The 27,875-nt window shown below is 42.7% G+C and overlaps 1 protein-coding gene across 5 annotated transcripts in view; it reads right to left on the minus strand.

The window, feature by feature from the left end:
- Nucleotides 1–27,875, minus strand: part of SCUBE1 (signal peptide, CUB domain and EGF like domain containing 1) — a 160,006-nt gene that overhangs the window by 38,274 nt on the left and 93,857 nt on the right. For all 5 annotated transcript variants that reach the window (XM_081911710.1, XM_081911707.1, XM_081911711.1 and 2 more), the window contains one exon: nucleotides 8,680–8,802. In XM_081911710.1, the coding sequence (XP_081767836.1) occupies nucleotides 8,680–8,802 (123 nt within the window). The remainder of the gene's footprint in view (nucleotides 1–8,679; nucleotides 8,803–27,875) is intronic.

Genomic DNA, 27,875 nt, shown 5'->3' on the forward strand with positions numbered 1-27,875 from the left:
AGGTGAGATGACATTCACAAGTCTTTCCAAGTGACTCACAGTGGCTTGGCAGCCTGTTGTTACTTCTGAATCTCTCTCTTTATCTAGCTGAGACCTGTTGATGAAGAGTATCTTGCTTCTAGCCCAACTTCAAGCCTCTATGAAGGAAAGACAGGACTTGATGCACAGTCACTGTATTTGGACCCACAACACTTGGAAATGACAGACCATGTGCTCTGTTGGCTGATGAGCAACAAGAGGCTAGGATCATAGCAACCACCTCTGGAGACAGCACCACTCAAATGTCAGGCTGTCAGATGCAGCTACTTGGGGTCGGATGCCAAACTGCCAAATGGGTAGCACCCATGGCTTCTCCACTGAGAGCTGGAGGAGCTTTGAAAACCATGGCCAATGAGGCCAGTAGGGTGCCAGCAGGACCATCTGAATATAGGTTCCAGAGAATTCATCCCAGGAGAAGAGCAGGAGAAAAATGTACAGTAGCTCTTTGGGCTACATTGGCGGCCTTGTGGTACCTCCATGTGGTACTTTATGACATATCTTGGAAGCTGGAAATTCTGGTTTGTTGCAAAGAGGTCCACCACCAGATATCCAAACCTGATCTGGAGCTGGGCAAAAACTGGCAGATGCGGAGGAAGTATGTATTCAAAGGCTGTATCCTGTTTTACAGTTGGGAGGCAGTCATGATTATATCTCCAATAGGTCATAATCACTGAACAATACCAGGCAAAATTAAAAAGCATTTTTGGAATTTATTCAAAGAGGTGGAGTGACAATATTTTTAAAAATGATATGTTCACTTTGCTTTGAATCCAGCTAATGATTATTTTGTAGCTCTGTAAATTTGTTCTCAGATTGTCTGTATGACATTTGTTGTTGGAAACGTCCAATCTGAAACATACTCAAGCAAGGTCAAGTAAAGCATTTTGGTTTGCATCCATATTTTCATTTGTGTTTGTTGGACATAGTACACTGGAGATTATCCAAATGATCCCCAGAAAGGGAAATAAATGCAAAGTCTTTTTATTATTCAGTTTTCCCCAGGACTTTTTGGCTCATTGCTTCCCCCACCTTAGCTCATGGAATAGACTTACTGATGTATTGATCCTTAAAAAACAACAACAAAATAAAACATGGTACTTTTTATTAGTCCAGTTTCTGCTGCCTCAAAACATAAAGTTGAAAGGCTGTCACCAAAACAAATCAGGGTCTATTTAAAATAGGAAATGTCATTGTTTCTCTTAAGACTCCTTTGTATAATAGATTATGACAAACAGTTCTGAATTATTTTAATAAAAGGAATCATAAAAATGCGTTCAGTACCCACCAAGTCTCAACCAGTGGACCACAACTAACCTTCCTGCCTGTTGGATCTACTGTTCCAGGTAACATTCTGTTGTCTCTTCCTTCTTCAGAGACAGAGACACATGAATGAATATCTAATTAGGGGCATTTACTATCTCCCATGGGACGCAGGTGGCGCTGTGGGTTAAACCACAGAGCCTAGGATTTGCCCATCAGAAGGTCGGCGGTTTGAATCCCTGCGACGGGGTGAGCTCCCATTGCTCGGTCCCTGCTCCTGCCCACCTAGCAGTTCGAAAGCACGTCAAAGTGCAAGTAGATAAATAGTAGATAAATCCCGCTCTGGCAGGAAGGTAAACGGCGTTTCCGTGCGCTGCTCTGGTTCACCAGAAGCAGCTTAGTCATGCTGGCCACATGACCTGGAAGCTGTTCACCGGCTCCCTCGGCCAATAAAGCGAGATGAGCACTGCAACCCCAGAGTTGGTCACGACTGGAACTAATGGTCAGGGGTCCCTTTACCTTTACTATCTCCCATAGAAGTGAATGGTTTCCCTTGTGGCGAAAACAAAGAGGAGGCTCTGGTAACACTGTATTAGGGTATTACTTGACCCAGTGGCGTAGCGTGGGTTGTCAGCACCCGGGGCAAGGCAAGTAATTTGTGCCCCCTAACCCGTGGATTTGCGCCCCCTAACCCGTGGATTTGTGCCCCCTAACCCTAACCCCCAGATGTTGCGCCCGGTGCGGTAGGCCCCCCCGCACCCCCCACTGACTTGACCTCACCCCTGGATCTACAGTTTTGAGAGCTGGGCTGGGGCCAAGAATAGTCTCCATCACCTCAAAGCTGACCTCTGTTGTGGTTTTCAAAAGGAGGAGAGCTAGCAATAGGTGACATAAGGATCTATTGCTCTAAACACCCCTCTTGCAAATTGCTCCTCCTCGTTCTTTTGAGGCTGCAGCAGTTTCTTCCTCTTGCATATCCTGCCAAGATTAGAACCTGAAGAGTGGACAATGGACATCTGGGAGCTAAGCTGGTGTGTCACTGAGAAGCCCAGTTTAGCTGGAAGTCTGCACGTGCCCCAAGACAATGGGTTTATTTGTGACTTTGCTCTGAACAATAAGCACGGCATTCTTGCATAGCGATCAGAGAAGCAGTTCCTTTAAGTGTTCCCCTGCCAGGTAAAGTTGCCAAAGATCATCTCCCTAGTGGTGGTGGTGGTACTGGGAATTCCCCCCCCCCCCATAGAAGCAATAACAGTGCATGCCTTGTGAGTCCCCAGAACCTTCACTATATTGAATGCTAGCATCTCCCTTCACACTTATATCAGCTGAAACGGATGTGATGAGACTGGAAATCTGGTTATTTTTAAACTGCTTGAACTCTTGGTATCTTCTGCCATGAATATGAAGCCCATAGAGGCAGGGATGAAGTGCGAATGGAGGAATTGTAGGTGTTCCACCTTCCAGAGGCTTTCCAAACCCTGACTGGACTCCACTGTTTGTGGTGTTCCCTTCCCTCTCTGGGAGACAGACTGGACCTTGAAGTCAGCCTCACACCCTTCTCTAGAGGAGTGACTTCAAACCTGACCACGAGGACACCAGTTCAAATATGGGGTTTGTGTGGGCTTGGGGCAATATGTTATTTTAAAATCTTTTTGTGTTTGGAGATAAAATCTTTTTATGTGAAAATAGCCTGAGTAACCCTCCTTGTGGTGGCCTCTGGATGGCCTCTTGCTTGGTCTCCGAGGATTGCATCTGCCTAATATTGCTCACCACATTTCCATCTACAAATGAAAGAGGAAAGCTCAGTAAATCTTCCTGCTGAACGTCAAGTTTATAACCCAACCCACGTCCAATCTCCATTCCTTTTGCATAACAAGGTCTCAAAATAGTTTCATTTACAGCTGGGTGAAATAGTGAAAGGAGACAACAATATTCTGTTTTAAAGAGCCAGGTTCACTAGCTCTCTGGTTTTTACGTAAAAAACAAGGTGTTTTTTTAAAAGGATTAAACAAATTTGCAGAGGACAGGGTTATCAATGGCTACAAGCTGCAAAGGCTGTGTTCTATCTCCACTCTTGGAGACAGTATTCTGCCAAATGCGGAGCCTCCAACATACCCAAAATGAAAATAGGGACATTCTATTCTACATCTGTATCACTGCTTCAGCATTACATTGTGGTCAAGTACAAGTTAATAGAGGACAAAACTGCAGTTTTTTAAGCACAGAAATATTTGAATTTATATATTGTGTTTAGGGAAGGCTGAGAGGAAAAGAAAACCCCAAATCAATGCAACTAACTATATACAGTGGGTTTACGAAGTGAATCCATTCCGGAAGTCCATTCTTAAACCAAAGCGTTCTTAAACCAAGGCGTGCTTTCCCATAGCAGCGGGGACTCAATTTACAAATGGAACACACCCCACAGGAAGCAAAACTTGTTCTGCTTCCAAGGTAAAGTTCAGAAACGAAAACACCTTCTTCTGGGTTTGCAGCATTCTTAATCCAAGTTGTTCATAAACTAAGCTGTCCTTAAACCAAGGTACCACTGTGTGTAGACTATGCAATGACATAATGCACTTATGAGTATTTTAGAAGCATGATAACTTTGAACCACCATGATATGGGATGTCCCAATGTTTATTTTGGAGTCCAGGGACATATACACTTTTGAATTCAGGGGTGCCAATCTTGGGGGCCCCCAGGGGTAAGCACCACTACACATAGTTGAGCACAAGACATGACATGGCACACACACAGCATTTGAATGTCAATGCCCATCAACCGGGGGGGGGGGCTGGCACCCTTAAATATTTTATTGGGGGTGTTGCGAAGGGCCCTTGGCCTCTAGGAGTTGGCTCCTATGGTTCAGAGATATACAAATTTCCTTTTTTTAGTGTTTCAAACTTCTGAGCAACTTAGGAATGTGTAAGCAACTGCAGCATGCTGCTGCTGGGGTGGATCCTGGCTGAATCAGCTGCAAAGACACCCCCACTCCTAGCATCCCCTCCCCTAACTACAGTGGTACCTCAGGTTAAGAACTTAATTCATTCTGGAGGTCCGTTCTTATCCTGAAACTGTTCTTCACCTGAAGCACCACTTTAGCTAATGGGGCTCTTGCTGCCGCCGCGCGATTTCTGCTCTCATCTGGAAGCGAAGTTCTTAACCAGAGGTACTATTTCTGGGTTTGCAGAGTCTGTAACCTGAAGCATCTGTAACCTGACGCATCTGTAACCCGAGGTACCACTGTACTCTGGGACTTTCCTTCACCCAAATGCACAAAAAGGGGAGACTCGTCAGATTTCAGAAGGCGCCACCAATTCAGCTCATGGGAGAAATCAATATCTTTTTCCCATTCAAGCAGGAAGCCAAGCAGAAAAGGGCTTTGGAGGGAGGCGTTTTTGCTCCGGAAGACCCCTCCCCACCTCCCCAAATGCCCCTACACTCTGGGAATCTAGTCCGGGACTAGAGGGACAAGCTGCAGGATCAGATCTCTCTGCATCTTTTTCAAAGCAGGACCCAAAGAGGAAATGCCCGCAACACACCTCAGTGACACTTGAGGTTCCCAAATGAAACTGGCAAGGAAAGGTGAGGCAGCAATGCAAACCAATTGGGCCGGGACCTAAGAGGTTTGGACGCAGAGCCGACCCTCCCCATTGTGTGCAGTGTTGCTGAGCAGCTGGTAAATCTGTGCAAATGAGAACCTGAAGTAGGTTGCTGCTTCTCTCTTTCCCTGGCCAGGAGATGGAAGAAGCAATGAATGAAAAGGTGGGGAAAGTTTTGGTGGGGTTTTTTTTACAAGGAGGGGGAGGGAAGGCTTGCAACTGGGAATTTGGAACTCTGCATGACAAAGTGAGAGGCCATGACAGCTTAAGGGTTTTCATGAAGGTCCTACCTAGCATTTTCAGGGCAGTTGGAGACCATGCAAATGCCAACATGGGCATCTGGGTGTCTCCTGTGAGGACAGGAGACTGGACTAGAGGGGCCTTTGGCCAGATCAGTCAGGGCTCTGCTTATGTTCTTAACTTTTTTCTTTTGAGGTGTGGAGGCTATTCTTTGCTTCAGCTCAATTGCCAATTCTTCCTCTCCATGCATTCAAAAGGTGAGACTTAACAGTTGTTTTTTCTTTTTCATGCTTTGCCCGACTGCAAAACCTTAAATTTTTTTTAGGTGGCCTTTCAATTTGATTTTTCTAAAAAAACCCTAAATACTTTAAAGGAGATTTTTTTTCTGAAACCCTGCTCTCTGACATGCTAGTTTTCTTTGGGCAGGCTCTGCGTCTTTCCATACATTTGCAGCCTATATCTGACTGCCTGAATAACCCTTTGCTTGCATTCTGAAGCGGAAGAATCTCAAGTGAGCTGTGCCACCTACTTTTCCTGAACATGTAAATCAGAGTTCCACAAATTTAAGCAATTCTTTAGCTGCCAAATAAAGCAGAATTAAAATAAACAGAAGCTGTGAACTGGATAAAAACAGATGCAAAAATACATAAACAATATGAACAGCTACCTCATCTCTCAACAAATATGTAATTAAATGTTTCTGAAACAGACTGTGGGAGGATTAAAACACCAAAAATAACCTGCCACAAGTCTCTCCACAGCACTTTAAAAATGTCTTGGCCACGAGTTAACACAGGGGGAGGCCTGCAGGAGATTTATAAACTGACATGGCCAGTAACCTCAAACCACTCTTGTTCCTTCCATTTAAAACAAGAGACACCTATGACATTATGTCAGTAAGGAAAGAAACAAAACACAGGTGATTCACACTTTGTTGATTCCTTGATCTCCATTAGCCTTCTGTCATTCAGCAGCAGCAGCAGTCATGTTGACTGCTTGAGTTCACCAATTACCTTTAAAAACACCAGACAGGAGCTAAATTATCCAAGAAACCACCTGTTTTTGTGAGTCAGGTGCTATTAACAATTAAGCTGCTATTGGTCTGGAAGCCCGAAGTACCTCAGGCATGAAACAGGAAAATACTTGCAATTCATTTCTATGCTGTACCACTACGAACCAATATGTCTGCATTTTCTGCAGCTGTTTGTGGCTTCTGTTGTTAAATGTTGAGGTTCCCCCGGCTGAACAAAAAAGAGGTGCTGTGAGTCTCTGGCTGTGGTATTTGTGCTTCCTGTCAGGCTGCCATTTGAAGCCTCAGGGCGATGGCCTCAGCAGTTCAGCTACTCTCTGCTATTCTTAGACAAGTCACATGGCAAGTCTTCAAAACATGTAATTTTTTTGACTAACAATATTTCAGGTAAATATTATTTCCCATGCAGGTGCTTTTTCATATAATGGCTCCTCATGTATAATTTTTTTTTTACCGAAGTCACTGTCATTCTCTCTTTCATCACATTTTCTTACATCAGGTTCTCTTTCATCATATTTTTTAAAAAATACACGTTCCCCCACCTTAACTCCTTTATCCTCATAAACAACCCTGTAAATTAGGTTAGGCTGAGAGATGGTGTCTGGCTTAAACATCGTGTTCTATTACCTTGAACTGAAGAGCCTGTCACCTTACTGTGCAACACCAGGGCTGACATTATTCTTACAACCGCCAAGCCTCCCAACTTGCTCTTATCTGTCAAACTAAATCCCCAGTGCTGTTTCTGCCCACTCAGGTGGTGCTGTCTGTGCCAGCCTATGCTCAGCTTGCTTTCTTTTCATTTTCTAAGGTCTTTCCCACACATTCTATAAAGAATGGGGAAAGGAGGAATTGTTCAATGCTTCAAAATACCCCCCTCTTCATTTAACACTTCACACAGTCTGCAAATATTCAAAGTGTTCAGATGCATTCATTAAATAAAAGCCTTCTATAGTTATTGCAATAATCAGAAAAAAGTAAAACAGTGACTGTGTTCTTGATGCTTTGAAATTAACCCCCTAAAGGACACACAACAAGCACATTTTTCTTTTCACATTTCCTTCTTTGCTCTCTGAAATATAAATTTCCCTTTGTGGGATGTTCAAAAAGCATATAACTTTGAAACAACTTTTCCATATCAAATGAACCTGTGCACCTTGTTCTAGCAATGGCTGTGAAAATCATCTCATGTCAACTGTAGCATAGAAACAGACCAAAGTGAGATTAAATCTGGGGTGGAAACAAGGTTTTCTACAAGATTTCTTGAAGTTCCATCTCAAAGTTCTGTACAGGAATATCATGTTCTATACAGCTCACTCTGCAGATGAATAGTCCGCAACTTTTGGGAGTGGTTATTTAAGTGTATGGGCCGTCAGATCTGTGCTTCGTGCAGGGTTTGTATTGCTAGGTCAAGCTGCTTCTTGGCTGGGCTTTTACTCTCTCACACGGGGCCACTCATTTCTTTATTTATAAGAGTATTTCTAAAGCCCCAACTCATATGAAAATAGCTTGGTGGTACCCAGTAAATACATCCTGAGCTCAGTTCACAGGATAAGTCATTCTTGTGCAGAGTGATGGATGAGGACCTGTGAGATCTAGGTTCTAATACCTTTCTTGACCATGAAGCTCCAAGGGTGACCTAGGACTAGTCACTATCTTTCAACCCTACACAGGGTTGTTGTAGAGATGAAATGAGGAGTGGGAGAACCATGCAAGGCTTCCCCCCTCTTACGCACATCGAGTTGCATGGGACCTCAGAATGTAACCCTAACCTAAGTGGGGAGTCACCTGAGAACCACCTTGAACTCCTTGAAGGAAAGGTGGGATATAAATGTAATACTAAGTAAATGGGTTGTATTTTCCAGTTAGCTTTGCTGAGATACTACCAAAAACCTTGGTGTCAGCATGGATCAAGAACTGCACAGCAAGATTTGCAAACCTTATCCAAGAATGCCAGATGTTAACTGAAAATGAAAACCTAAAAGGTGAGAAGCCGGTCAACAGGTTGCTCAGTGGTACCTCAGCAAACTAATCACCCATGTCTCACTTCCCAAATTTGAAACATATACAGACATTTGTTTATTGAGAGCACATAATTTCCCTATGAGTGTTAGGCAATGTTTAGCCTCTACATCAAGACCTAGTTCTGTTTAAAGGAAGGAGATCCAATAGGCTAGAGCTAGTTAGGTGATATTCACTGAACACACTCAAGACTTTCAGTTCCGGCGTTCTTGCTGCTTTAAACAACTGGAACATTTTGCTGGTTCTACCTGTAAATCACCTTTTTCTCACCCTCAACTGGAGTTGGGTTTAACATCCTACCTGAATGTTACATATATTCTGAGAATAATTACAGCATTGAATTATAGCAATTTCTCTAGAAATATCTCTGCCTCTATGCTAGATATAAATCTTATGGCTTGTATTTCTAGCACTGAATGATTTAAGCTTATCACATTACTAATTTGAAAATAAACAAAAATAAACAAGCTTTGATAAAAGGAGAATTACCTTGGCAAGTTCGTTCATCTGTTAGTAGCTTATATCCCTTCTGGCAGCTGCACTCAAAGCTGCCCACAGTGTTTCGGCAGAAGTGGTCACAGCCACCATTGTTCACCAGACATTCATCTATATCTGTTAGAAACAAGAGAGAAAGAAATTGAACCAAAAATCAGTAATATACCTTCTTCCTGGGGGGTGGGGGAGGTAGAAAAGTATTATTTTGCCTGTTTCCACAAAAATCTGAACTTAGATTATCACTGGCACTATACTTGCCCACAATGCTACTAGGATAAAGGAGGGGGAAAGTTTTAAAGAATATTAACTGGCTATGAAATTGTTGTGTGAACTTCTTCATCAACATAACTATGGCAAAATGAGGGGGGAAATATTGAGGAAAACAGCTGTAGAAAAACTGAATTGTTGTTCAGCAACCATATTCCACCCTATGAGTTCATCAATTCAGTGCCTGCCAAATGTTCCACAATTATTTTTTTAAAAATTCAATTAATGTATACTTGTAGCACCTGTGAAGATAGAATCTTAAAAAAATTAAAATGGTATAATTACTTTTCTTTATATTTCTCTCTACCTGAACAAACTCAACTTGGAGGCCTTAGTCTTCATTGTCATTTCAATCTCAATATACCCAAGACCACACCTCTGCTTTCTGTCTCCACACCCTCTACTCTCTTAATTTTTTAACAGTTGCCACCATCCACTTTGCTCAACTGGTGTGTGGCCTTGCCTTTATCCACTCTCCACCCCCAGTCCTTTGCCAAGTCAATATTGCAAAAATACATCCCTTACCCTCTGTCCTGCCAGCAAAAGCCACTGGTTCCTTCCATAGTTCTCTCTTCCCTAGATTACTGCACTCTTCTCCTCTTGGGTCTTCCTACTGTCTCACCTTGATCCCCTCAAATCTATTTAGCACTCTTCTGCTCAATCCTTTCACTAATCCCATCTCCATGATCAAATTGCATCCCTTTTAATATGCTTCACTGGCTCCCAATGTAATACCAGACCATTGTTCTTATCTTCAAAATCCTCTGCAGCCTTGCAGCCTTCGTCTCTCTTCTCTTATATTCCTATATAACCCTAAACCTTGACCAGTTCCACCATCCCCAGCAATCCAAAGTTCTCCTGCTTCTGTCTGCAAAGACACCACCCTTTCTCCCCTGTATTCATAGAACTGCCTCCCAGAACACCTCCATGACGCTATCAACGCTTTTGCTTCTTCCCCCCAACCAGTCTACTTTTTCCAAGAAGCCTTTGGCACAAACCTTAGGAACTGCAACATATAATAGCACATATAATAGAACAATAGTATATAATTCTCTCTTCTTCCCCCTAATTTGTTGTTTCCTCTGTGTCGAACTTTAGACTGGAAGCTTCATAGGGCAGTGACCTGTCTTATTCTACGCAACGTACCACATACACTGATAGGCACTGCAATCACTACTCCGATCTTTTAAAACACATAAAATGCTAGCAATGAGAAAAGAATAGTGTAGGTTTTATTTGCTCTTGGCTTTATAAAATGCTTCATCATAGCTGAAGTCAAATAAAAGAGACAGCCTTCCACATACATTTCAATAACCTATAAGAAACTCCTTTTCTGACAGCATTCAGCAACTGGTGGTTGCCCTCTCAGTGCTATGATGCCAACAACATATTAATATTTGCGCAGTTCTTCTGATCTCCCTTTTACAGCTGGAAACAGAGGTGTTTTTTCTTATCATATGAAGGAAATAAGGTGCAAGAAATGTTTATACAGAGCCTAGATTGCAAACAGGAATTGTCTATAAAGAGAACTATTTGCAAAATAAGATCAAAGCATGAAGTTCCAAAGCGACTATGTTCGCCACAGCTGCACTAGCTCAACATGCATGCAATCTGGTCACACAACACTTCTTTTTGGTGTCACTTTCGAAATTAGAAAATATCCAGGAAGATTTGGAGGAGATTGCATCAGTTTCAAAATGTTTAGCAAAAGGATGGGCCATAGTTGAAAGCACACAATTCCAGTTATACTGCATTATAAACAGTCTAGTTTAGCATTTATAATTGCAACTATGAGCAGTTCAATATTTCTGGCAGATAATTGTTTAGACATTAGTAAAGCAAAAAGTTTTAAGATAATTTTTAAAATGTTATAAAAAAGAAAACTTGTGTTGTCCAAACCACCAAAGTATCTGAATTTCCTCCTCCTTTATTGGTCTATGCCACTGTAAACCTATGTAAACATAGATATCACCTTCTCCTTTATGGGCTCCTCTAGCACAACGAAGTAAACAACTGGTGATCTGCTGTAGCAGCTTTGGTTGAAGTTAGGCTTCACAGAATCATGGAATTGTAGAGTTGGAAGGGATGTTGAGGATCATTTAGTCCAGCCCCTTGCAATGCAGGAATTAGTAGCTGTCCCATCCAGGGATTGAACCAGCAACCTTGGTGTTATCAGAAGATTGGTTGAGGTCAGGCTGCCTTGCAAGAGGGGAATGCCCTTCATCACTGGTGACACACACTTTGGAATCTGCTCCCTAGAAAGGGCTGCTCTGCTATGGACCTTACAATAGGCATCATTTTTCGAGAAGATGCTGACTGACCTGATTTTAGATGGCCTTACCTGTCTAATTATTTGCTTGGGATTGCAATTTGTTTGATAAGGTGTTAGTACTGTTTTAATATATGTTTGGTGACATGTGTATTTTTATTTGATTGTTTTGCAAATTGACCTCTTACAGTACCACTGTCCTGGATTTCTTTCCTGGGTTTTAGCTACTTTTCTGTGTCACGTATGTCGTAGTCACATTTTTTGTATCACAGCTGCTTTAAACTTGTGTGGTGAGCTGTTCTGAAGGTCCAAATGACTTCTGTGTCAGGATATTTTTCGAAACAAATAAATGAAAACAAGGAAAACCTAGTACCACAAATATTTATTCATTTATTCCACTTATAACCTGCTCTTCCACCCAAAGGTTCCAGGGCAGTCAGTACAAAAGAGAATTCAATACAAATATACTGAAATATAAAACATACACTATTACATAAAACCATAGGACCAATATAAAAAAACAGCAACCCAGCAGTAGAAGAGACCAATTTTCACTTCAGCCTTCCCCAAATGCCTGAAGGAAAAGTTATGTCTTAAGCTGACGCCGAAAATTAATTAATGAGTGGGACAACTGTGTCTCCAAAGGGAATGAGTTTTGCACCTAACAGAGAAATCCTTCTTCTGAGCTGTCACACTATAAATTATCGTTACTGATGGAATTACAAGCAGGGCCTCTCCCATGGATCTAAAAGCACAAGTCAGCAGATAATGGGAGGGGTGCCCCTTTACACAGTAAGAACAACACCTTAAATTGGGCCCAGTAGAACATGGCAGCCGGTGCAGAGCCTTCAGGACTGGTGCCACATGATCCAAATTTGCAGTGCCAGTCACTAATCTGGCTGCCATGTTCTGAACTAGCAATAGCTTCCAAACTATCTTCAAGGGCGGTTCCACAAACAGCACGCTGCAGGTCTAAATTAGAAGTCACCAGAGCATGTACTACTGTGGCTACATTAATCGGGTCATTTTAGATGTGACATTTTAGATGTCTCCAAAATCATAAGGCAAATGGCTAGGGAGACTTATCTGTAACTGGACTGAATTCAATTTTTAATTATGAAGGGATGGATTCTGTTGCATCTTTTTTTACAGTCCTGTGTAGTCCCACCGTGGGTAATCAAATGGGTAATACATGTAATAAGGCAATAATGAAAAATAGTAAAAAGGTCAGTTCCTAGTCATGGTCATTTGTGTGCTGGCAAAGTCCTCATGCAATGATACACAATTTTACAAATGAAACACTCTTGTCAAAAATCCAATGGGGTAGATTGATGTAGTTTTGGAGCAGTTGATTCCATGTGCACAAGCAAATGTGTATCTGAATGTTCATTTGCACCTGCAAATGGTTTATCCTTTTAAGGTTAAGGTTTTAACCTGTTCTGAGCTTCAAGGGGTAGGATCAAATCTCAGGACAAGTGGCCCGAATCACAGGGCAGGCTATTTTCTGCTTGGCTTGTTGAGAACTTTGGCCACATCCCATGCCCAGCAGGCTAACAACCCTGAAGAACTAGGCACAGCTGACTTGAGCCTGCTAAGTGCTGAGTCTGCAGAAACACATTCCCACAGCAAGATGTCTCCATGACTACGCAAGACGTGTCCACAGTTGCAACTGCAAGTCCAGTTATGCTGAGCAAGCCTAAACTCGAGATAAGGGTCAGTGAATACCTGTCTTGAAGCCAAGTAGAAGAACCTGATTCAAGCATGACTTGATCACATGCTTTCCTGGCCAAGAGTGACACAGAAGATCATGTGTCTCTGTGTTTGCTACAATATGCAAAGTAGAAATGCTTTGGACCTGCTTTGTCTGGGGCTTGTTCCTTCTGGAGTGATCCAAAACAGGACTCTGGACTGCAGCCAGAATAAACTCTTCTTTTACCTTTCCACCTGCTGTATCTCATTTTATTGGCTGGGATGGAACGTTTGGACCTTTGTTCTGATAACATGTTGATGATACACCCTTCCACTGCACCTGAGGGCAGCAGGCTAATTTAGGGGAAACAGGTCAAGTGGCACACACTGTTGTTCAGCACCTTTCTACTGGTTCCTGTCCTTTGGCATTTGCCTCATTTTGCCTAATGATATGACTGGCCCTGGTCCACTGTAGAGCAATCCAAACCCCTTTTGTATCGGGCTGTAGGGTTAGACTGGGTGGGGGAGCCAACCAAGATGACCAAGGGTCTGGAAACCAAGCCTTATGAGGAACAGTTGAGGGAGTTGGGTTATGTTTAGCCTGGTAAAGAGGGGACAGGAAATATGATAGCCATCTTCAAACATCTAAAGGGCTGTCATATGGAGCAAGCTTGTTTTCTCCTCCTCCGAAGGCTAGGACTTGGACCAATGGATTCAAGTTACAAGAAATGAGAGTCTAACTAAACATCAGACAGAACCGTCTTGTCAGGAGTGCATGCAGGAGCCAGGCCCTGTGACCGGTAAAGCTTCGCAGGACTGGGGCTTTCCTAAGTTTGTTCTGAAGAGGCAAGGTGCAGCCGCACAGGTGAGGCCGACTGGTAGCTCACAGCACCTGGTGGCAAGAGCCAGGAAGGGATATAAAGTCAGCATTTCCCTTTGGCTCCTTGTCACAGCAACATGCTTCCTGCCTTGCTGTGTTTGGCTTCTTGACTCCTTGCTTCCTGACCCTCGGAGCCTTGGCTCCTTGACTCCTGTTTTCCTGACCCTTGGGACCCTTGGCTTCCTGACTCCTGGCTTCTGGACTCCTGTTCCTGCTCCCACCCTGCCATCTTGCCCCCGGTCCCAACATCCTCAGCCAGGACTTCAACCGCCCGTAAACCAGACCGTGACGCTTCTGAAAGTAAGAGCTGTCTGACAGTGGAATGGACTCCCTTGGGAGGTGGTAGACTCTCCTTCCTTGGAAGTTTTTTTAAAAAATCAGGTTGGATGGCCATTTGTCATGGATACTTTAGTTGAGATTCCTGCTTTGCAAGGGGTTGAACTAGATGGTCCCTTCCAACTCTATCAATTTACAATTTTATGATATTCGTTGGTATAAACTGACAATGTTCCATGAAAGGAATTACTAATTAGACAGCAACTGAAAAGGCTTGGATCAAAATTGTAAATGGGGCTATGTGAAACTAAGGCCTTTAGAACAGGGGGGAGGTGGAAGTTGTTAACTGCAAAAACATTCTGAGCAATATAAATAACACTACGTCTCAGTTTGAACGTATTTCTTTCCATGGCTGTAGCGAGACTGACAAGGCATGTAAAAATTATTTCACTCTATGGAGGGCAGACTGTTGCTGCATGTCACTTGAAAAGGAACAGGGTCCAAGTGTATCACCTCTAACCAAGTCAATGGCCCCCATTATTTTTCTTTCCATAGCTATAAATAAAAGTCTTGTTATGAGACATGCGAAAATGAATGATCCCACAGCATGTAAGAATCTGGACCTCATTTATCTTTGTGTAGTTTGGAATCCAGTTTTATCATAGACAAAATATAAGGTTTACTAAGTCATTGTTTTCAACATATACCTGCCCTTACAGCCATAAATTCTCATAATGGCAAAAGGCAGAAAACCAGTTCTTAGGTCTTGTTCACAAACGCATATTTATCATTGGATTACAAAAACAGATTACTTGTGTGTGAATGGCCCTTTACAGATGACACACCACAACTAAAGCTTTCATTTCAAGTATTCATGGAAGTGTGAGTCGCATGAATGTGTGAACCAGTCCCTTATTTCATTCATATATACAAGCTGAGATCTTTTTGTTCCCCTTGTGACTATAAGAAGTTACAAGAATATTGTTATTGCCTGACAAGCGTACATAAGTAAATAATGACATGTAAATAATAATCATAAATCATAAAGCTCTTAAAATGAGGGTGATGAGGGGACAAAGACAACAGGCTGATAGCAAAAAGGACAGGGAAGTTTAGCAGGGGAAGATGAACAAGTTAGACATACATTAACTTTAGGAAAACATTTTGTTGTATGCATAACAATGCTTTGAAAATGTGTGCATTGCAAAGCTAGAGGAATGTTGGCGGCAAAAAAAAAAGGGTTCTGAAATGCAGAGCTGGCTTATGCCTCAGATAATACTCTATTGTTTCAGAAGCTTTAAACAGGCGAACATAAAACCTAGGTGTCTTAAGATAAGTTGCATGGCTGCACATTGACAAGAAGGAAGCGACAGTTCTTTTTTTCCCTTTTAATGCCATGCCAGGAAGATTTGCTCAGTGTAATTGATGACATGGGTTCTCAAATGTCTGGGAGGACCTGGTTTGCATCAGACTTGTGTATGTGTGCTTGGTGTATGTGGGTGTGCATGCAAATTCATGCACAAGTCCTATAAAGTGTTCCAAGTCTGCAAAGAAATGGTAAGGAAGACATTATACATTATGGATTTTTCAGGATCACTACTCACATTAAAGTGGTGCCTTTTCAGTCTTTTGTTCAAATAAATGCACACTTAATTTACAGCCCTGGCAACTAAGGATAGGAATAAATTTTACATGTACTTCCACAATATTTTTTTGAGGGAAATGTTTCGTTTTTATAACATGGAGTCACAGAAACGGTGATTTGCCAGGGGTACAATAGGGGCTTATTTAACCTTTCCCCGTGGAAAATCACTCTAAGCTGTTTTTACTACCTCTCAGGACAAGATAGCACAACTCACACATTTTCCTCTATGGGGGTAAAAGCAGCTGAAAGGGGAGTGATTCTCAACAAGCCACATGCAACTACATAAGAGGAGAGTTCTACCAAAGCACTGTGCCATGGAGCTGGGGGTTAAAGAGCGATTTGTCAGTACAGGAGTGATAACCAGTGGTGGCAGCACCTGTCCCATCACACATAAAGCAGGGGGGGCATGCAGCTGAGGAGTGCTAAACCTTACTCCTTAGTTTGGCTCCACAAAGACCAAGCAGAGAAAACTCTATTAAAGCCTCTGTTGCAATTTATGCAGGAGTGTGTGTGTGGTTAAAGGGCCAATTGTCTGTTTCACAGTTTAGGTGAGAGCGGTGGAGGGGTCTAATCAAAGGGGACTGAGAGATATTCCTTGTATCAGAGACTAAACTAGAAGCCAGGAATGGCTGCCTAAATTACAGGTTAGGCAGAGTTACGTCGTGAAGCCCTGAAAAAAGCAACAGTTTGCAAGATTCATCTCAAATTATTACAGAAGCACCACACCATTAAAGCATTTACTGATGATGGATAAGTGGGATTAACAACAATAACAACAATGTTATTTTAGACACCTCCTCTACAGCAGCATATTGTGGCTTTTGCCATTGCTTTTGGAGGTGGGTGGGGAAGAATAAAGGAAGCAAGAGAGATAACCTAGCTGACTGCATTTTCTCAGGCTCCTGCTTCCCATCATTCCACTTGCCTCTTGCCTCAAAACCTGCCAGTGGCTGTGTAAGTGATGCTACTGCTTCATCCAAGGTTCTCTCTAATGAATATTTTTTTTTCGTTTTCAGAAGGCTACATTCTTTTCTTCCACAGGAAAGGTCCTGCTACATCTAGTATAGATTTTTGAAAGTGATTTGTCTGTCTATCTGTTCTCTATACAGTGGTACCTCGCAAGACGAAATTAATTCGTTCTGCGAGTTTCTTCGTCTTGCGGATTTTTCATCTTGCGAAGCACGGATGCACCCTGGTATTAACAGTTTTAAGAAAAAGGAAACAAACTCGCAAGACGTTTTGTCTTGTGAAGCAAGCCCATAGGGAAAATCGTCTTGCGAAGCAACTCAAAAAACGAAAAACTCTTTCGTCTTGCGAGTTTTTCGTCTTCCGAGGCATTCGTCTTGCGAGGTACCACTGTACATCCAAGGACCTCCCAAGATATCGTCGCTAGACATGGCAGATTCCCAAGGTGAGGGTGGCCCTCTGTGTCAACATTTGGACGCCATATTTAATCAAATGGCAGACTGAAGCATGACTTTGGCATAGGTTTGGCAAGACTGTGACTGTTTTGTTGGCACGAGTTTGGCTGTCTGAGATATTACTGCCAACTTTGGCACAAGGGTTCCTGAGGTGGGGGTGGGGGTGGGAAGCAGACTGCAACACCATTAGAATTCCAGGAGTCATAGTGAATCAAGATGGCAGACCGAAACATGACGTTGCCATGACTTCACCCTATTTTTGGCATGATGGGTCCAAACTCACAAATTACAATATCTACTTTAAATCCACAATATTTTTTGGCTTCTAAAAATTCCCCTGCAGTGTGGAGCACCCCCCATCATTATAGTATAACTCAGGGATGACACCCACAAACAGTGAGCTCAAAATATGATTACTGACAGAAATGGCAAAACCAAAGTTTCCTCCTCTGGAGAAGAAAGTTCACTGAGAATTGCTCACAGTCGTGAAATAGTGAGAGACAACTAGAAAAAACAACAACACAGAAAATTGGGGTGGGGTAAGTGGAATGCCCAGGCTGAGCTCCTAAAATATTACACTTACTGTGGAGGTTACATTCCAAGGCACCACACATTTAAGTGAAATTGCATATTTTTGCAACACCATTGAAAAAGCCCTGCTACTGTACCAACCTTCTATTTCCTCCCCACACCACAAAATCTAAATAAGTTAGTAGTATGAGTGCACATTAAAAACCTGCTAAAATTTAAAAGGTGCCTGCGCCTTTAAAAGAATGTGGAATAATCTGCATGGTTTTTTAATTCAGATTTTTGTTCAGATTAGAAGCGTGAAATGCATCACATAAGATTTTTTAGAAGCAGAATGCTGAACCCAGATTCCCCAAGCGGTTTTAGTCAGGTATTTCCAAATTTTGTCACAGTAAACTTCCTCAACTCAAGGAACACCATTGAGAAGAAAGCAAAAAAGAAATATTCAATCCTCTAACACAGGATCTATTCATATAGCCATTCTTAAGGTAGAAATCTCTCTATTAGGTAACCTTTTCTTCAATATTTTCTTATGATGATCTTGTGAAAGCATCCCTTGTGCAAATGCTAAATTTTCCCGTATCCTCCAACTGAGGATGTCAAGTTGCAGGCACTACACACCGTAATGCCAAGCAGCAGAGCATGCCAACTCATCAGGGAGGCACAAAGAGTGCTACATAACCCCATGGTTTGTTTTAAGTTACCGCCCTAAGGGATCTCAAGAATACAAAATGGCAACAATAATCTGTGTCAAATTTCTGGGAGATGATCTATAATGAAATGAAAAAGATATTTAAATATACTTTCCTGAAAAAAACAGAGGCCTTTCTCCTGAGCATGGTCAGCCAATTGGTGTTAAAGAAAGATAGAACTTCCTTTTTGTATGCTACAGCAGCAGCAAGAATTCTCATCGCAAAGCACTGGAAGACACAAGATCTACACACCTTGGAAGAATGGCAGATCCAAGTAATGGACTATATGGAAATGGCAGAAATGACCAGCAGAATACGAGATCAAGGAGAAGAGCAGGTGGAAGAAGATTGGAAGAAGTTTAAAAATTATCTACAAAAACATTGTAAAATTTATGAATGTTGAGGACATTGAAATGAAACGAAGGGGTTCTAGTGAATAAGATAAATAAGAGTATAAAAGAAGGTATAGATATTGGATGAAAATGTGAATAATATAATATGTGAAGGAACTTTTAAAGGATAAAATTAAATATGAATGAACTTGCTAAATTAATTTTAAAGTGGAATACAAGAAAGGAGGGCGGGTGGAAGTCAAGAAAATAAGGTTATGATGGAAATGAACTTGAAAAGAGTTCTCTTTTTTATGTTAAATTTTTTAGGTTTGTAATATTTATCTTTTTTCCTGCTTTTTGGCAGAGTTTTTTCTTTCTTTCTTTTTGTTGTTTGAATGTTGGTGTTTGTTGGGGTTTTGATGCTTACTGTTTTATTGTAATCTTTTACTTTTCTTTTGAGAAAATTTAATAAAATTTTAATTAAAAAAAATAATAATCTGTGTCAAATTACCCATAATATGGGGATGTAGGGAGGCGAGAAAGTGGCCATATTACACCACTGATGTAGAAATTGAGGATTTGTAGTTCGTTTTGCCTTCGAATTCCATCATAAATGTGCTTAATGTGTGTTGGGCCATGGCTGGCTTAACCAGTAAAGGGGGAGTTTCAGCTCAGGCTCCCCAGAGTCAGTGACTCCAGCTGGAGTCTGAAGTGATACAGGTAGAAAGTCTTATTATTTCTAAACTGCTTAATTGTCAAAGTTTCTAAGTATCACACACAAAGATTACAAAATAGCACTCAGTGGATAAAATCGCTGTAAAACTTAGAACTTCCTTCATTCAGAGACATGGCAATAAATCTAAAGCTTGGCCTCTGCACCAAGTTCAAGATTCTGGTGTAGAAAGCTCTACACAGCTTGGGACAAAGGGGACTTTCCCCACTATATATCAGACAAGCACCATTTCTACTGTCTTTTCAGCACCATGAAGATTTTCCACTTTCAACAACCCCTTTAAGCGGAGATTTTTTTAAAAATCAAAATCGGTATCTGTATCGGATTTGAATTTTGTGTGTGTGTGTAAGGAATTGTTTTCATTGCAAGCAATTGTTTCATATATCTTTTCACTGTATTGTGAAATTGCTTTGGGATGTTTCATAGCAAGTGATTCATAAATGAAATTAATAGTAACAACAATAATAGACATGTGCAAAGGGTACCAAAATCATTTTGCACAATAATTCGTTGGGAATGGAAACATGCTTTTGAATCAAGTGGGACTGATCAGCAAGGACCAATAGTTTAAAGTACATTGATTCCCTTTGTTTGCCTATCTGCAGTAGCATCTTTCACTGGTGCATCTGAATGTACCATTTTGTTTACTTTAGCTTCCTCTTTAATATATTTTTTTCTTGAAATCTTTTCCTAACAAGAAATCAAACACAGCTTACGGGAATTTTTTTTCATGTAATCAAGTAAACTGTTTCCTTAATTAACAAACTTTGCAAATAGGCTAAATAAAGTTTCCCAGTCTGTATCCAACATAAAATGATTCCTGCAAAGCACTCATCTGTGTGCAAATGCTATCTGAGCACAGAAAGGCTAAGGCAGGTTTGAACAAATTTCTGTCATGTCACTTTCTCCCTTCTCCCATGTAAGTCTACTTTGAAATACAAATGGTAATCTGTCACACATGGATTTGGGTGTCAACTATTTCCCTCTGGGCATATCCACTCTGAACATTATCCACCAGCTAATCAATTTTTTAAAAGGCCTTCAAGGCTGCCAAAAGATCAGTCACCTTGTAAAACAAACATCTATTATATCTTACATCATTGTTAGAGGTTATTAGATTTATACAAGACAAAAGGAGTGAATGCAAAGTGCATCTCATACAGAGATTAGATATAAAATGTTGATGTTGCACAGGTGTGAAAAGTTTGCCTTTTAAATTTTGAGAAATTCTGCTTTTAAAAAATTTGCTAGTTCGGTGCTATGAAACTAAAGAGAATACCACTGTATTTATGGCATGATAACCACATGATGTAACTGCTAGGAAAAGGTGCAAAAATACTGAGCTGTCATATCTAGTTTTCAAAATATTATTAGGTTTTTTCTTATTGTATCCAAAAATATAATTGTAAAAGGCACACTATAAAATTGTAAAATGTCTCTTTCCCATATCACAATGGTTTAAATCTTGCAGACGGTACAGGTACCCCCAGAACTGCTGTTCATTTTAACAAGTGGCTTTTGCATATTTCCTGCTGGTACACTGATATCAGGGACCGGAAGGGCTCCAAAAAGTTTGTGGTGAAGGCAGTTGACCGGGGAAGTGACCCAGGAGAGGGGACCAGTGATTTATGGGGCACTTGCAAGCCAGGGGCCAGGGAAGGAGAGAGAGTCAGGGCAGGATGTGGAGCACGAAGAATGGATGGTTTAGGCAAGGGATAGGTCAGTAGATTCCCCACCTTCCCTTGCCCCACTGTCTCCTAGAACCAGGAGATGCTTGAAAAGGGAAGAGTGATGACTTCCGTGCAGGAGAAGTCTCAGGTGGTGGGTACGCAACCTGTCCTAGGTAAAGGTAAAGGGGCCCCTGACCATGAGATCCAGTCGTGACCGACTCTGGGGTTGCGGTGCTCATCGCGCTTTATTGGCCGAGGGAGCCAGTGAACTGCTTCCAGGTCATGTGGCCAGCATGACTAAGCCGCTTCTGGCAAACCAGAGCAGCGCACGGAAACGCCGTTTATCTTCCCGCCGGAGCGGTACCTATCTATCCACTTTGATGTGCTTTCAAACTGCTAGGTTGGCAGGAGCAGGGACCGAGCAACGGGAGTTCACCCCGTCTCAGGGATTTGAACCGCTGACCTTCTGATCGGCAAGCCCTAGGCTCTGTGGTTTAGACCACAGTGCCAGCCGCGTATAAAGCAGAGAAGGGGAGGGGTCCCATTGTTGCTGCAGCAGCTGTGCCATATGACCCAAACCTGTTTAGAGGCTAGAAATGTGGGTATCTGGAGCACCATGAAAGCTGTTGTTAGTGTTTCTCTTGCCAATAAAGAGTTAACTATCAGACGTGCGCCTTCCTTACCTGGGTCCTACCCCAGATTAGCTGCACTCAATCCTGATACCTGGCCGTGGTCCTACATATATTAATTGCATCTTGACTGAGCGACAGTAACGCATTCAATGTGGAGCTCAATGACTGCAGAATGCTGCTGCTAAAGTCTTGACTGGGGCAATGTGTTGGCTCATGCAAGTCCTTTATTGTATCAGCTGCACTGCCTGCCAGTCTGTATCTGAGTGCAACTCAAGGTACTTCAAAGCACTAAGCAGCTTGAGGCCAAATTACTTGAGGGACCCTCTCCTTGGCCATGAATCTCCTCTTCCCTTGAGATCAGCTGCTGCTCTCCTCTTCCATGCACCACAACTTTCAGGGCACAACTGGTGGCAATGCACAAGTGCACTTCCTTTGTGATAGCACAACTGAAGTGTGTAGTTGTATCCTACCAGCAACCCGAGGAATATATGTTAAACAAGCTTTCATTTCTCTTACTGCTTAGTTTTGTTTATTATTAGTTTTGAGTCTTTGTGGCCCAGTCAGTTGGCAGAGTCCCCTCCATGGCTTTAATTGCCACCAGACTTTATTTACTTATTTATCCACTCCAAAAGGAGTCACTCAAAGCAGATTAAAAAATATAAAACCATCAAACAAGTGACTAAGTGGAAGATGAAGAAGCAAGGACATGACCCCCATTTGGCTATTCAGGAGGAACGATTAAGAGTGGCATAAGGCAGCCACATTCGCTTGCTCACCTCACGGCTGCACCCCACACTGGGCAGCATGCCAGCATTGGGGCAGCCTGCCAAACATGAGTGCTCAGGATGCCAACTCATGGGGAGCAGCCCTACACAAACCAACAGGCACTGGTCCACTGCAGTCATGGTCCCAGCATTGGAGAGAGAAGACGGGTTGTACCCAACCAAGCCACTCAGAGTAGACCGACTGAAATCAATGGACTTCACGACTAACTTAGGAAGTCCCTTGATATCACTGGGACTCATTGGAGTATGGTTTAGCTGGATACAGCCCTTAGATTTATATACATAGCTACCGTATTTTTCGCTCTATAACACGCACCCGACCATAACACGCACGTAGTTTTTAGAGGAGGAAAATCCGTAGGCATGCCACCCATAGGCATTCCCTCCATAACACACACAGACATTTCTCCTTACTTTTTAGGAGGAAAAAAGTGAGTGTTGTGGTGCAAAAAATACGGTATGTTTCAGTGGGATTCCTTGGGAAATAAGAGATATTCTGTGTCTCATTCAGGCACACACAAACGGTAAATGCACTCTCAGGTATTTGAAAACACAAATGGTACAGTATTTCCACTGTGTGTGATTTGTTTCAAGGAAGTAGGCAGTGTATTACACAGCTAGGTTGCCATGACAATGAGACAGAAAGAACAAGAAATGTTTGCTTAGAAGAGCATTCAGTCAAGCCCCATGGTTAAACAGCATATGAGAAAGTTAAGAAGGGCTCTTAGTCGGGTAGAACAAAATGCGGTAGCTTTTGAGGTCCGTGGTTGCACAAAGTGTAGCTGAGACATCTAAACAAGTATAAGATCAACTTATTTCTTTTCTATTAGACAAAACGTGCGTATGATGGGTAAAAGGAAAATATTACACAAGCACTTATTCCTGTAAAACTCAACTACATATTGCTCCGATGAGGGAAGCTTCATAACTCAAATATTCTTTGGCAACTTCAAGATGCAAAGTTCTAATTTCTCTTTCTGCCCAGGACATATGCCAAGATGTCAGGGAAAGAAGCACCCCTGCCTCTCCACCTGGCAGTCCAAGGCTGGTCCTGAGAAAATGAGTCTACATTTAGCCCATAAAAGAGAGAAAAAACAGTTTCAGGACGTTCTAAGCAGCCAGGAATTAAGAGAACCAAGTTAATAAACATCACAGTTATTCAAACGACGTAATAATCTTATTTAGAACAATAAGGATAATTGATACCAATTCCACCTCCCTCCTTTGCCCAAATTAATGCCCGAGGAAACCTAGCTCTGAATTTCCTGAGGCCGCTGCTGGCACAGCAATCTCACCGTGTTCAGAGCTCCTTATGAATTTCCACTCTTAAATCAGCTTATATCCAATAAATCTCCTGCTCTGTCAGTTATACATGTTGTGTCTAATGTGATTAAATGCTCAACTGATTAGACTCTATATATTTCAGTCAGGGCAGATTAAGAATGAAGCCAGCACCTGGCAAGGAAATTGCACAGAAGCCAAGAATTTGTGGATCAGTGCCCACTAAGCTGGAAGTACAAGTGTCAGAAGAGGTGGGGGCTGCCACAGGTTAACAAGGAACTGAGACGACTGCATTGACTGACGGAGCTTCTTTCCTTCCCCTCTCTGTTTTCGGGAATTTGCAGTTATGTTCATTGTTGTATCTCTTATGTGCCGGTTACATTGGGAGCCCCAATATGTAGATGTGTATGAATATATACAATAATGTGTATAATAATTGTTTATGTTTTTAGCAGAACCAGTAAAAACAATTCATTTTTTGTTGAGATCCAAGAGCAAGACCGGAATTAGAAAAAAACAAAAAACAACCCAGTGAAGGGAAGTTTGAGAGTTTCAGAAAATTCCATTCCTAAGGTAAAAAGGATTAGTCAGCAGCAGTGGGGACTCTTGTGCTTGTGGCGAAAGACAGCAGGGTTTCACTTGCTTTCACTGGTTTGTAGTGAAAGCTCACTTGCATGCAATGTCTCTTTTGCAGTGTATGCTTAACCTCTGTTCCTGGTGTTTGAAACACAGCTGTAGCGGTTGAGAGAGGAAGGGTTGTTCAGCCACATGCTGCCAGGGTCTTATGTATATGGGAGAAATTTATAACAGTCATCCTTTAGAGGCACAGGGTTCTCCCTTGCTTACCTTTTTGGGGTGCACGATCCTTGCAGCCAAAGTTGGGTGTTCTTGTTCTGGTGTCCTGTAAGGTTTCTGAAAAGACGGTCGTTCACAATCTGCCCTTCCAATATTTCTCCAATATTTGTTGTTTTGTCCAAAGTGCTCAAGAGAATCCCCATCAGAAATGTTACTTGCTCTACGTTCTGGCAGTTAATTTTAGGTTCTGGACCTTTTGGTCATACAGGGTCTCTCATTTAGATGTTGATGTGCATTGCTTCAATTTCTCTACTGGTCATTGACCAAAATAAATATATAGTTACGCATTACTTCAAAATGCAGTTTAGCCTCCTTCTTTATTTCCCCTTGAAAGCCCCTTGCTTACTAAAGAACAGCAGTAGGCCCTGAACTCCAAAGCTTGCCTTATTTCACCCTGCCACCGCGAGACAAAACATAAAGTTCAACCTCTTCCTATGCATATTTATTCAGAAGTACATCTCACTGTGTTGAACATTACTTAAACATCTCAATCTGCAACAAAATGTTGTGGTGTGGAGTGCCAATCAGCCAGGCCATCCTCCAGGAAGTTACATTCCTTTCCCCCTCCCCAGGAGGTAAGAATTCTGCTACCACTGAGCATGTCCAATCTTCATTGTCTTGGCTTTCAGCGGAGGGCAGGGGAAAGTTACCTTCTTATGTTTCCCCCCTAAATGTATTTTGTCCTGCAAACCGTGGGATCCCCTCAATTCTGTTGATACCTTGCTCTTTTATATGTGTGGAGCCATTTTGGCTACATTAGGACTAACACTTACTCAGGAACATCACTAACTGGGAGAATAATTATGAATCAATTGAATGTACCACATTGATGATATTGTAGGATAGGATGCATTTGTCCTGAGATGGAAAATACTGGGGACGGTAGTGACACAGTTTTAGTACCATGGTCTAGATGAGGAAGGCAGATGGAGGCGCTCGTTGTCCAAGGCCATTTGTGGAAAATTATTATGCTTGCAGAGTCTGGAACAGACTCTACCCTGCACACTTTATACAAACTCCCCTCCACACACAACCCAGGAGTTGTGTACTCTGAAGCTGATGAATCCAAAAGAAATGGATGTCATATCACATAAATATCACCATCTCTGCATATACACACAGAGAGAAGCTGAGCTATACCTTTTACTTGGCGATAATTCTTTTCTCTGATGACTTCAAAAATATAGTTTTATAACACAGCCCCTTCATCATTCTGACAAGAAAATGTCATACATACACCCATGTGTCCCTGGCATCTAGCACTGTACCTTTGATTTGAAGCCACTTTGGCTGAAAAGCAAGGTATAAATATAACCACCCTAGGTGGATATAAAGCTACTTTAATTAAACAAGCAAATAAGTAAATAGGGCGATCATATGCTCCAATACACTATGGTGAGTAATCCAATGTCGCCATGCTAACGCAACACCTGCCATGCCTTACATGTATCCAGCCCAGAACAAGACAGGGAAAAACAGAGCTGTGTAAAGCATTGAATGGTGCAACCACCAGGACCCATGAAGTTGGGACCTTGCTGTGCACACCTGAGAACTCAGGTAAGACGAGGTTCAGCCTACTTCCTCATAACCTTATTGGCCAGAGGTCACAGCTCTTCTGCCATCCTTGGACTCAAAGGATGACACCTCCGCAGTACCTCTGTCCCACCCCCGGCCTCAAACAAGTGTCACAGTCGACAAAATCAGGAAAGGGTCGGAGCATGCCACACAACAGTCCTCGCCAGACTACGCAAGGCTTTTGTTGACTCTCAGCTTTTTGCAGGGACAACTTCTTTGGTAGCTATTGACAGTTCTGTATGCTCTCTGTATGAGTTGGGTTGGTGTCTGCTTCCAGTGAGCTCAAGGACCCAGAGGATTTGTCAGCAACAACCCCACCTCATTCCCATGCCCATGACAACCCTGCCAGGACCCACCACCAATCACAGTGTGGTCATGTTCTGGAGATAAAGTGGAGAGGTTGTGGAGAGGAAGTGGACAAATGGCAATGGTGCCCCATGTCAGCTGGATCCGGCCAATTCACTCATGCTGACAGTGAGACAGACACCCCATTATGTCCTTCCACTCCACCCCAAATACAACATGCAAACTACCAGATATAACGATGCCATAGCACCATCCACTGTGTGACACAGGCAGCAAGACAACACCACCCAAGCGTTGTAGGCACCCCAGCATACATATGGATAATTCCTTGTAATACCACACACTGCTTGCGATCACAACACACAAAGGGAAGGAATGAGAGATGCCACAGCACCCAGATAGCTCCCTCGGGACAGGTGTGTACTCTGTGCAGGCCATGCTTACTTTTCACATGCCTGGCCAGCAACCATCTTGCCAGAGGCAAAAGAGAAGGAGCTCCTTGGACTCAAAGTCATATTGCAGAAAGAACAGGTGTGTCCTACGAACACAGCCATAGCAGACACACCACGGGGCATTTGCCTCCCTACAAACTAAGTCATCGACACCCTGAGAGTGTGCGCCGCAAGAAAAGTCATAGCCTGGTGGAACGGGGGTCCATGTTTCAATTCCAGGGCATGACTCCCTGCCAGAAATGGTGAAGAAGGACCCCACATGCAGACACCATGCGAACAGTACCCACTCCTCTAACAGGTCCAGCCCCTCACAGACCAGGCAGTGGGCATGAGGAGAGTGTGGAGGGGCCACTGGCCTTGACAGCATCAAGCTTCTCCCCTCCGAGTCCCATTTTGAAGTCAGAGTGAAAGGAAGAGAGAAAGATCCCTCCCTACCAACCCCAAGCGACAAAGAAACAAGACAAGTGGCAGGCACAAAGTCTATATTGAACAGCATCCAGGATGCAGGAGATCCTGAAAGGGAAAGGCACACATACGGGGTCACTAACCACCAGCAGGACTCCCATGCCTGGGACAGCGGCTCAACCCGGAACAGAGGAGCAGGCGCAGAGTCCCTCGTGGTTCCAGCTCTCGTGAGGAGGGAGTGGGGTAGTGCCTTCTGAATCCCTGAGAAAGGCAGGGACTAAGGCCACAATTCTCCTTTGGTGATTGCAGCTGAACACTGTATGCTGTGGCAGCTCGCTCTCCTCCGCGGGTCGGGGCTGTGGTTCTGCAAGGCAAAATCGGTCATGAGCGGTTGACGCTGAGGGCTCGCCCTGCCTAACAGACCCTGCTCCCAGCTCTTTGGGGAGAAGAGTCTCACAGCAGCTCAGTTTGGGCAAGAGAAAGGGCAGAATATGGGA

The sequence above is a fragment of the Podarcis melisellensis genome, assembly GCF_964234715.1.
Source record: "Podarcis melisellensis genome assembly, chromosome: 5".
Taxonomy (NCBI): domain Eukaryota; kingdom Metazoa; phylum Chordata; class Lepidosauria; order Squamata; family Lacertidae; genus Podarcis; species Podarcis melisellensis.